The sequence below is a fragment of the Nicotiana tabacum genome, chromosome 20 (assembly GCF_000715075.1).
Source record: "Nicotiana tabacum cultivar K326 chromosome 20, ASM71507v2, whole genome shotgun sequence".
NCBI classification, from domain to species: Eukaryota; Viridiplantae; Streptophyta; class Magnoliopsida; order Solanales; family Solanaceae; genus Nicotiana; species Nicotiana tabacum.
In genome coordinates this window covers 141,535,544-141,547,337 of record NC_134099.1, presented here as the reverse complement: position 1 = coordinate 141,547,337, position 11,794 = coordinate 141,535,544, and the positions used below count along the sequence as shown (strand labels likewise).

Below are 11,794 nucleotides of genomic sequence, written 5' to 3'. Positions count from 1 at the left end.
AACTTCTTTATTTGTCATTGAAGTCTAGCAACCTTAGTTTGCAACTCTTTAGCTTGAGATCTTGTATATGGCCTTGGAGCTTCTAAAACTCTATCCTTGTCCTTGATGCTATCACCTAGCCAATTCACATCCTTTACCCTTGAGCTCTTCCTCACAATTAATAACTTCTTTATTTGCACTTGAAGTCTAATAACCTTGTTTTGTAATTCTTTAGCTTGACATCTTGTTAAAGACCATCTTTGAGATTCAAAAGCTTCATCCTTGTCCTTGAATAGAGTTGAGCTTCCTAGGATGCTATCACTATTCTAGCTTTTAAACATTTGCCCTTCTGTATTTCATTTCCTTGTTAGATATTCTAGAAATAGAGTACTGTATAGTGATCCTTAGCTTGTGATTCATGGGTTTCGGGGTCTTGAAAGTATGTGTTGGTTTGAGAGTTAAATATTGTGTATGCCGAGTGACACTTTTAAACACTGTTTTATCACTCTTCATTCTGTTTTAATTTGTTTTCATTTCCGCACTTTGGTTATCTTCCGCAATTTAGGCTTACCTAGTCGAGAGGACTAGATGTCGTCACGATGGTTCACGGAGGGCAAATCGGGGTCGTGACAGAAGGTCAGGGCCCTACTGAGATTAAATAAAATATACGGTGTGACAGTATAAGATAAAGCATTACAGTTGAAAGATAACGATAAGAATTAGTACAGGATAATAAAGATAACTACAACTGAAACAGAGGCAAAAACAATCACAAGAAATACTACTCTTCACAAAGATAATAACCGGGGATCTCTCAGTATCCCGAGGATCTCTTAGTACCCTCAATATGTGCCAGGGATATCTTGGTATACTGAGGATCTCTTGGTATCCTCAATATATGTTAGGGATCTCTTGGTATCCCGATGATCTCTTGGTATCCTCAATATATGCTAGGGATCTCCTGGTATCCCGAGGATCTCTTGGTATCCTCAATATATGTGCTAGGGATCTCTCGGTATCCCGCTCCTCAACTCAAATCATAAATACGTACAGGGGGTCTCCCGAGATGCCGTCTCGTAGTCCCAAAGTAAAAACACACAGCACAACACAAGGAATACTCAATTAAGCTCAATTTCGTACCAAGTAAAACAGGTAATTCTAACCTAACGTGCTTCACATAATACAATTAAGGCATTTTAAGCAATAAAATAATTAAGTCAATTAAACATGCTTCTCTAAGCTAACAGCAGGCTAAAATTTCAAGTAGAGTAAGCAGGAAAGGAAAACACAATTAAAGCTACTTTAGTGAAAACAGATTTTTTAACAATTAGCACAAGTATGCACTCGTCACCTCACGTACAAGGAATTTCAATTACCACAATACCAAATCCTAAGGGGAATGTCCCCCACACAAGGTTAGGCAAGCCACTTACCTCGAACCAGCTCAAATCAATCCGAAACCACGCTCTTGCCACGAGTACTCGACTCCAAATGGCCCACATCTATTCAATTCAATTTCATAATGTAAATAATACTTCAAGTTACTGATTCCACAAAGAAATTCTAAGCTAATACGCGAAATTAGGTAAAATGACCAAAATGCCCCTCGGGCCCATGTCTCAAAATCAGGTAAAATTTACATTTCCAGAATCCTCACACTCTCACGAGTTCAGTCATACCAAAAGTGCCAAAATCGGACCTCAAATCATTACTTAAATGCCTTTAATTAGTCAAGCCCTAACTCCCAAATTACCACTGATTTTCCTTAAATTTTCATGTTTATAATGATAAAAATCACCGCAATAACGAGTTTAGGGACCAAAGACCTTACTCCAATGAATTCCTCTGAAAATCTCCCTTGAAAATGCTCCCCAAGGCTTCTTCCGTTTGAAAAGAGGTGAAAATAACTCAAATTCGCGAAGGCAAGTATTTATATATTCTGCCTAGTTAAACCGCATCTGCGGCCCTGGGCTGCACCTACGGTCCCGCTTCTGCGGAGCCAAGGTCGCATCTGCGACTTCTCATTAAATCAACTTTCCGCTTCTACGATAGACTTTCCGCACATGCGGTCTTGCAGGTGTGTTACCCTTCTAGCACCTACGACTCCTGGAGCTGGACCAACTTTCCGCTTGCACCTGCGGTCCCACACACGCAGGTGCGGTTATGACAGGTTCAGCAATGCAAAATCTTCCTAAGTCTAAATTCAACTTCCGCCAAGCACCCGAAACTCACCCGAGGCCCCCGAGACCTAAACCAAACATGTCAACCAATCCTAAAACATCATTCAAACTTGTTCCAACCTTCGAAACGCTCAAAACGACATCAAAACACAAATTTAACATCGGATTCAAGCCTAAGAACTTCAAAAACTCACAAATTACGCTTTCAATCAAAAAGTCTATCAAACCTCGTCTGAATGACCTGAAATTTTGCACACACGTCACATTAAACACTACGAAGCTACTCCAACTTCCGGAATTTCATTCCGACCCTCGGATCAAAATCTCACTATCGAATCGGAAACTTCAAAAATTTGACTTTCGACATTTCAAGCCTAAATTAGCTACGGACCTCCAAAACACAATCCGATTACGCTCCTAAACCCGAAATCACCCAACTAAGTCTTCACACTGTTTCGACTACGGTCAAATTTCCCAAACTTAAGCTCTCATTTAGGGACTAAGTGTCCCAAAACTCTCTGAAACTCAAAACCGAACATCATATCGAATCAAAATAGCAAAAATAAATACGGGAAAAGCAGTTAATAGAGGATCGGGGTATTGATTCTTAAGATAACCGGTCGGGTAGTCACAGACGGCCCGGCCCCTTGAAGCATATGTAAAAGATGTGAGAAGAAGAGAGAGTAAAAGCAATGGTTGTGAGAACACAGATTTAACTCCATAGCTTTTAGAAGCAATGATTGTAAGAACAAATTTGCAAGAGCTACTGTTTTCAAAATATGTACAATATGGGTTAGGTCGGGTAAAACTTAAAAATATGGGCCATTTTTTGTTATGGTGTGAAGTCATGTGTATTTTCTTGTAATTCTTTCTAAACAATATGCAAAATTTAATTAAAGGTAATTTGGTCAAAATACTTATTTGTTTTGTATGAATATGTATTTTATTAAAGGGTGCGCCAAAAAAAATAGTTATTTATTGTGGAAAGGAAGAAGTATCATTTTTTGATATCTATTGAGATTTGTATTATAATTTTTCAAAAATTTCACTCTACTTTATTGATGCTAGGCCACACTCGTATGGTGCCTTTGCACACAAATGTATATCATTGACTACTTCAGAAACTTTGTAGAGATGTTGTTACTTGTCAGTAGTTCTACAATTCCATCAAAAAAAAAGTAGTTCTACAATTGAACACGTTGCCTAGAGTTTACTTCTTTGCTGTAGACGCGGATCTTGGATATAAATTTCCTCCCTGAATAGCGTGGCCTAGCTTGAGAATATAAATTTGTTATTACCTTTTATCCGACAAAATCTCGCCTGGACATAATACAATCACACCTCTCTATAATAGTATTAGCCAAGTTTTTCTCATAATAAATTTTTAAGTTATATTTTACCTCTCTATAATAGCTTTTTACCTGTAACAACAACAACTATATTTATAACAGAACGCTCTTGGTAAAATTACCATTCTATAACAGTCATATATAATTTTTAAGGTTATTAATAATAATTTTAAAAATATGTACACAATTTTTTCTATTGCACAAAGTTTCTACTTTGCATAAAGACATAAGATTTGAAGATTTGCACAGGATGTCTTTTCCATTGGACAAATGCCAAAAAATATTTAGATAGAAGATTTAACTGTTAAGCTCTTTGATTGTCTTCAAGTGAAAGCTATTGAATATCTTTTTGCTGAAAATTTGGATACGAATCTTCGCCAATTCAAGCATTATATCGCTAGTAAGAGAATGAAATCTACAGAAAAAACTACAATTACAAAGTTCTTCCATTAATCTTGAAAGAATTTATTTCTCTAAGTAGATTTAAATGTGTGCTTTAGAGTTTAAATTTTTATCATTAGTTATGAATTTATTAATAATATATTAGCTTTCTTCAATATTTAACTAGTGAAATACGCAGATCTTTTGAGATTTTAAATTTGAATAATTTTCTTATTTTTATATGTAACATTAGAAAAGGAAAAATAATTGATATTTGGATAGCTTTTATTTATAACGGCCAAATAATATTTTAATGTCAAATGTTGTTATAGGTGTATAACAACCATTCACTATAAAAGCCAAAAAATATTGAAACAAACGAGGTTATTATGGAGAGACAGGACTGTAATAAGTACTCATTTTGAAGGTCCAAACACTTGTTTAAAAACAGGGGAAGTGCACGGTTAGCCACTAATAACATATGTATTTACTTTTAAGCCACTGTTTAAAATAACTTTAGTCTTTAGCCACTGCTTTAATAAACTTTACCTGCCCAGACGAAAACACCCTTCTGCTAATAAAGTTTAGGACCAAGTGTCCTTAACCTTTGAACTTGCAACTCTAAGTTCAGGATTTCAGGACTATATATCCTTAACTTTTGAACTTGGAACTCTAAGTTCATGACTTCAGGACTTTAGGACCTATTGTCTTTAACTTTTGAACTTATAAGTCTAAGTTTAGGACCGATTATCCTTAACTTTTGAGCTTGTTAGTCTAAGTTCAAGACCAAGTGTCCTTAATTTTTGAACTTGTAACTGTAAGTTCAGGACCAAGTGTCCTTAACTTTTGAGCTCGTTAGTCTAAGTTCAGGACCTATTGTCTTTAACTTTTGGGCTTCTTAGCCTAAGTTCAGGACATATTGTCCTTAACTTTTGAGCTTGTTAGTCTAAGTTCAGGACTTCAGGACTTATTGTCCTTAACTTTTGAACTTGTAACTGTAAGTTTAGGACCTATTGTCCTTAACTTTTGAGCTTGTTAGTCTAAGTTCAGGACCAAGTGTCCTTAACTTTTGAACTTGTAATTCTAAGTTCAGGACCAAGTGTCCTTAACTTTTGAAATTGGAACTCGAAGTTAAGGACCAAGTGTCCTTGACTTTTTAACTTAAATACAAATATTTTATCTTTTTATGATAAATTCACTTTTTTCTTCCATTTTGACTAAAGGTTTAACCAATTTAAAAATCATAGCATGTAAAAGTCAAAAGAGAAGGAGAATTAAAAAGGTGATCATGACTTAACACCTAATTCCCTCTCCATAGGATCTCAAGGCACAATAGGTATAGTAGTAGTAGCAGTAGACTCAATAGAAAAAAAATACAGTGAATTTCTATTACTTATATGCAGTGTTTGAGGAGTAGGCCTTGTATTTTCCTTTGACTCAATCTCCCATTCTTCATTAACTACATGCTCTGGCATAGCTTTTCTGAGATCATAAAAAAGGAGTCACTTTTCAATTGACAAAATACAAAGCAAAATATACAGGAAGAAGACGATAAAGAAAAAGAAAGAAAATGGAGGTTGGGAATAGAAGAAGAATATGCAGAGCGAATAGCCCAGAAAGAATATGCAGAGAGAATAGCCCAGAAAGAGAATCTGAAAATGGTATATCTATCCAACCTGTGATACCACTGTATTTCCGTTTGGGAAGGAAAGGGTAACAACGTCCTTTCATATTAATTTTAATAAACTAGTGGCTATTTTTGCTTAGTATAAAAAATGCTGTATAAAAAGTAAATACCACTTTAAATAGTGGCTACCCCATACAATTTTTACTTTAAAAACGCATATTTCATGTGAAATACTAGTTCTTACTCACAAATTTTCAACTTTTATACAAAAATGTTACAAAATAAATACATACCTAAATACAACTCGCAACTGCCACAAACTTTTTTTCCAAGTGAGATTCTTAATACAAATTGCAACTTCTACAAAAAAAAAAAATCAACTTCTACAAAAAAAATTCAACTTCAAATACTCTCTGTTTTCAATCTTCTAATTCTAATGTTGTCCAAACACTAAATTAGTTGTACAAAATATTACTACTAGTAATTATGAAATAAAATTATTAAAACAATTACTAAGTCAATTTAAATAATAAATCACATCAAAAAATTACTACAGTATAACATAGTATTAAACAATCCGGCATTTCCAAAAAAAAGAAAAAGAAAAAGGAATGAAGGAAGCTCCCACAGCTAAAACGAATTCCATGTATTCCAAAATTCCATGATAAAGGTAGTTTTGGATGTATAGTGTTAGTATCTCGTAATATCATTAAGGTTGAAGCAAAAAGAAGTATACAAGGAGTAAAAAAATGCAGCATCAATATAATCATACTTTTGCAATTTGGAAGCTAAAATCAAATACAGACTTCAACTAACAGTGCTGTAATAAACTTAATTAATATCAACAGAGGATTCAAATCAGAGAATCTGTGGTTCAGTCGATGAAACAACCCAACAGAGAAGCCCTTCAACATTCGCATCTTGTTGATCTGGATTGACTTCCACCAGCAACATCAATAGTATCCGGAAGGTAACTATAAACATCAAGAAGAAAAACAATAGTTGTCAGACCAGTCAGCAACTCGGTAGATGTAGAAAAAGAATGTTTGCACGGCTAAAGATCGAATGATGCACACAGTTCTATGATATTGGATACAGATAACAGATCACTCGAAAAGAGTACTTGTTACAAGACCTAGGGCAACTTCTCCAAATTACACCTAATTGCATGAACCATCGAATACATTTCTCAGAAGATGACACAGTTTTCTCAAAACAGGAGATAAAATCCAAGTTAATTCTTCAAGGCGCTTCTACTTAAAAAAGAACAGAGAACCTTTCAAGCATAATTGGAGGATTGGGTGAACCGACTCTGGCTTAAACAGTTCCGTTTATAATACTGGGAACTGAATGCATATAATTAATGCCCATATAAGTTGGCATAGTAGAGTTCCTGTTTGCAAGAGACTTACATTTCATTTTCAGGTTCATTTTTCAGAGCATTTTTGGCCATACACTGGAAAGCTGCATCCACATTGAATCCCTCTTTTGCTGAGGTCTCAAAATATGGTATGTTTCCCTTGGAAGCACACCATGCCTTTACTTTCTTCTCAGAGACCTGCAACCCATGCAACCAATTTAGAGCAAAAAACAACTCCATTCCTAGATGCCAAATTTGAAAGAAAAAATGACAATAAAAGAAGAATCATCATGAGAAGAATCATCAAAAGATAAATTAATTTACCACTTGACTGTTGCCGCCATCAACATCTATCTTATTCCCCAGTACGACAAATGGAAAGTTCTCGGGATCAGATGGGCTTGCCTGAACATTAAATGCAAAACTTATCAGCTATTTATTTTAAACACATCAAAACACGGGGGCAAATTATGGATCCATATTACCTGGATTAAAAATTCTTCCCTCCAGTTGTTAAGATTCTCAAATGACTTCATAACATTCACATCATATACTAGAACACAACAATCTGCTCCACGGTAAAAAGCTACACCCAGACTTTGGAACCTTTCCTGCCCAGCTGTATCCCATATCCGAAGCAGAGTAAGATGTGGCAGATTAGAAGCGAAGATGGTGAGTAAAATAACTGTCAGGTTTTTCCAACCATCTCCCATGGGTACTGTATACTTTGTGATATTCCACAAGTCATAAATACAAACTAAATCGAAAACCGCACATTTAGCAGAGCTACTTTTCGCGATACACAAAAAGAAATTGATTTGTTGAGGAGCGGTTCATCTGCAGTAGACTACAAGAAAATAGCATTGGTTTTGAAGAATATTGCTTGTAGAAACTGGATGTTCGTTCCGTTTAAACTAACTATAATAGCATCTTGTCAATCACATACGTAATTAGACCTACTGTATTAGACAAATTCAATAAGACCTTGGTTAGGGAGACGACAAAATCGGTGAGCCAAGAATTAACATATGTTTCCTTGAACCAATGCGTCAAAACATTCTGTCAATCATCTTTCAGAATATATTTAGAAAATGATCTTAGATTTGTTTTATAGTTGAAAAGGTCAGTAGTGAATCTGAAAAGAGACCCTTAGTACGAGGTTCCTGAGCAGTGAACACGCAAACCCTGACCTATATGCCTCCTGTCATTGAAATATACCTAAGTGAATATATTTGTAATGGTACAGAAATGTAATCATTTCTTTAGTCTCATACCTATATTGTTGTTGTTATAAGCATGCAGAAAAGAAAAAATGAGGAGAATTTAAAATTTAAATGTTGTGGACATTTCAGGGTGCAAATGCATGAACTTTTCTTTCGGGGCAAAAGGAACACACTTGAACTGGCACCATGTGACAGGACCAGGAAGTGAAACTTTATTTTTTTTATTAGTAGGATCATGATGTCAATCATTGAACAGAACCCAACAGTACATATGCTTTTTGTATAAAATGGTTGGCCTGATAATCAACCATTCAATTAATGTTTGCCTCATTCCAAATTAGATGGACTCGGCTATATGAATTATCTGTATCTGTGTATCTATTCTGTTCAAGATTGTTTTATTCCAATACTAAGTAATTTGTCTTCTAAGGCGAATTAGGGTTAAACTAATTTCTCCAAACCTCCCAATAATCCCTACACAGATTTAGAAGTCGTGATTGGCCTGTCAAATGCCTCCGAATTCATGTAGTCCTATGACCCAATGACAGAATGAATCACCTTACAATTCCATATCTGGAATCGACTTTTATAGGAATTAATTCATTTCCTTAAGAATAGCAATATGCATCAAACATTATGATAACAGTCATCTCAGATTTATTCAACTTGCTTATATTTGGTCAAACATTCCAGCAGAAACAATCTGACAAGTGCAAAAGTTTTTCATAAGAGCAGCTTTTATAGCGAAAACAAACAACATTTCTATGATGGCAAAGTTCGGTCCTATGTTCCTCATAACCCTTTTTTCTTTTCACCTATGTCCATCTACGACTGTTTATGATTCTAAAAGGAGATGCTAACAATTAGAGAATGTACATTACTTCCACTAAAGCTTTTTTCTGCTCAAATTTCAAAAAGAATTAAAACTTTGTCCAAATAAACAAAACCCTAATTTACCCTTTGTAGCATCACGAAGTGACACCTTGTCCTGTAATGAGAGAAAAAGCATCTAAAGCTCCAAAACACTGTAATATCCTTAATTTGGAAGTCCTATACTTTAGGAGACGGTAACAGAAGAAGTGCCAAGGCAGGAATGTTTCTCCTAATGAAATTATATACATTTTAACAAGATACTCTGGAAGCTATCATACTACTCCCTAGAAATTAAATTGATATATCCTAAAATCCAGCCAATCTGCAGAAAACTGATTTGCTCTATAACTACACAAAATGCTAGATTAACCTTCTCAAGAATATCAATTCTAATTGCTAAATGTGAAATAATCAATCTTTCCTTATGCAGACTACACTGCATTACAACTGGTATATCATCCTCTCTCTTTTTGAGACTGAACTAGTATATCTTTTAAAAAATTGGAAATTTAACTGACCAGAACTTTCTATATATGCTACTCTTAGACCAAAATAAGAAGCTTGATATGGAGATTGAGATAGTTACAGACCTCACTATTTATTGCTAGAAATTAAAATGCAGAAGCATTGGTCAGGGTTGAATAAGCCCTCTATATTAGATATTAGATAAACTTTTTGCAAGCACTATTCTACTGCAATCCAATCACATAATTGACACGAACGTTATTTTTATTTCCAAATGAATTTAACAGGGTCAATCGAGAATAAGAATTAAGTGAAAGTGAACAATAACATAAGAACAAACTAATTTCGAGAAAAGAAAAGAGGGATGAGGTAATAGCACTCATTAGATGCTTCTGACTCCTGAATCTTACCTGCAATATGTATAACCTATCCTCAAACTGAATTTCTTTTGTCAAGAAATCAGCTCCGGTTGTCGCCTTGTATTGGTTACTAAACTTGCGATTCACATACCTAAAAATAATCATGAAAGAGATGTATATGGTAAGACAAAACTCGAAAAGGAAAAAAAATAAAGTATATATTTTGCTGGAATTCAAAAAAGAGGAATGTGAGCATACTGGTTCATCAGAGACGTCTTTCCCACCCTATAAAAGGATCAACAGGGAAGTCAGTCATTAAATCTAGATGGTATGCTAACGTAAAATAATGTACAGATTAAACATCAAACAGATAAGAGCCTCTGATCCAGATGGTTCAGTTTATGGATTCAAGGAATACTAAATCAGCTGAGAAGGATTTTAAGGTTCCACAACCTAGTCTACTAAAATATATTCAAACAGGTAAAAAATGAGGAAACCTAGAAAACCTAGAAAAGCAAAGATGTCAAGATTTCAAACCCGATTAATGATTAGAAGCAGTCAAATTTCCAAATTTACACACTCGGTTTTCAAGCCTGCCCACTATTTTTTTGTCAAGAAACCAAAACCGGGAAGCATTATCCATTTAACATTCTTTTTTCCCTTCATTTTGTCCAGTTGTTCAAAGAACAAGTGCAGATCACTCTTCAACGTCTAAAGAACTAGGGGCGTATCTACATATGCCGAAAGGTTGTCAGCTGAACCCTGGTTGCTCAAAAATTATATTGTGTATATAGATCAAATATTACTACAGCCTTAGCGAAATTTCAGGCTTTTCCATTCTAAAGAGTTGCTTATAGGTGTCAGCTAGTATTTTCCAATATGTAGAAAAGATAAGGAAATACAAGCGAGGGAAAAAAAAAAAAAAACTACTGCAATATGTTAAGGGTGGAGCTATGGGGGGGTGAATGGGGTTCACAGCTTCGCCAGAAAATTACATTGCATATAAGGTCAACATTTTATGTATATTAGATGATGAATCCCCTCGGCTTCTTCGCGTATTTACCTTTTTAAATTTTTTGAATCCCCATGGTGAAAATTATCATTGCCACTGTGTTAACCACATCATGTTAAAGCTTAAAAGAGACACCTTTTAACTTATATTAGGTCTACAACATGCCCCTCAAGTGCAGGTCTTAATTCTCTTCCAGGACCAAGTACGTGAAAATATCTTTTGGGACGGATGGCGATGAATTCCAACCGTTGATCTCTGCTTACTCTAATACAATGTTAAATAGAGAAATTAGATTAGGTGGTTCACACAATTCATTGAAGAGAAATCAAACTACGTAGCAATAACAACCTTATATAAAATTCGCAATCATGCAAAGCAAACAAATCCAAATTATAGAATTAAGTTTCAGACCAAATCGGAATTAAAATTCTTAAAACTGTATTAGGGAATCAATGAATGAGATTGGGAGAACTGAGAAGAGAAACATGAAAAGTTCACCCGCTATCGCCTAGGATTATGACCTTGAGAAGCATCCGCTTTCGAGCTGCCATTATTTTTGTTCAAAAGGGTAAAAACGGAGCTCAAAAATGAATAAAACCAGTAAAATTGAAATGATCTTTTGAGAGAGTTTTTGGCCAATATCTATTTTGGTCCCTCAAATATAACCTTGAGCATATTTAGTCTCTTAAGTATGCTAAAGTGGAACACATTTAGTCTCAATGACAGAATCTGCCCAAGATCAATTACGGGGTTGGTTTCGGCACTCACCGTCTTTTTAATTAAATCATCAAAAATATTTTATAAACCAACACTCACTAATAGCATAGAACTGATAAATTTAAGATTTTAACGTTGAAACTTTTACTTTTAAAATTTCGGTTGATTTTTCCAAAAAGAAAAGTTAAAATTTGAAAAAATAGAGCTACCAAGATCACTTCTAGGCATATTATTGAAGCAAACGAATAATCGGATTGTATTATCACTTT

At 34.8% G+C, this 11,794-nt stretch overlaps 1 protein-coding gene across 2 annotated transcripts; it reads right to left on the bottom strand.

Moving 5' to 3' along the window:
* Nucleotides 1–6,147: 6,147 nt before the first annotated feature.
* Nucleotides 6,148–11,425, bottom strand: LOC107785073 (ras-related protein Rab7-like). 2 transcript variants are annotated; one of them, XM_075241284.1, is made up of 7 exons: nt 11,307–11,425; nt 10,055–10,081; nt 9,848–9,947; nt 7,362–7,601; nt 7,201–7,281; nt 6,929–7,074; nt 6,148–6,490 (listed from the first exon to the last, which is right to left on the bottom strand). In XM_075241284.1, exons 1-7 carry the CDS (start codon nt 11,357–11,359, stop codon nt 6,424–6,426), a joined length of 714 nt encoding a protein of 237 aa, XP_075097385.1. In that variant the 5' UTR covers nt 11,360–11,425; the 3' UTR covers nt 6,148–6,423. The 2 variants fall into 2 exon arrangements, with proteins under 2 accessions (XP_075097385.1, XP_075097386.1); XM_075241285.1 differs by having other exon boundaries at nt 11,330–11,398.
* Between the last annotated feature and the right edge of the window lie 369 nt (nt 11,426–11,794).

Bases quoted from the DNA above. Each gene is read 5' to 3' on its own strand.
- LOC107785073 (XM_075241284.1), bottom strand. From the start codon at position 11,359: ATGGCAGCTCGAAAGCGGATGCTTCTCAAGGTCATAATCCTAGGCGAT. The intron at 9,948-10,054 runs GTATGCTCACAT...GATTATTTTTAG, and splicing joins AAGACGTCTCTGATGAACCA to GTATGTGAATCGCAAGTTTA. The intron at 7,075-7,200 runs GTAAATTAATTT...CATGGGTTGCAG, and splicing joins ATGGCGGCAACAGTCAAGTG to GTCTCTGAGAAGAAAGTAAA.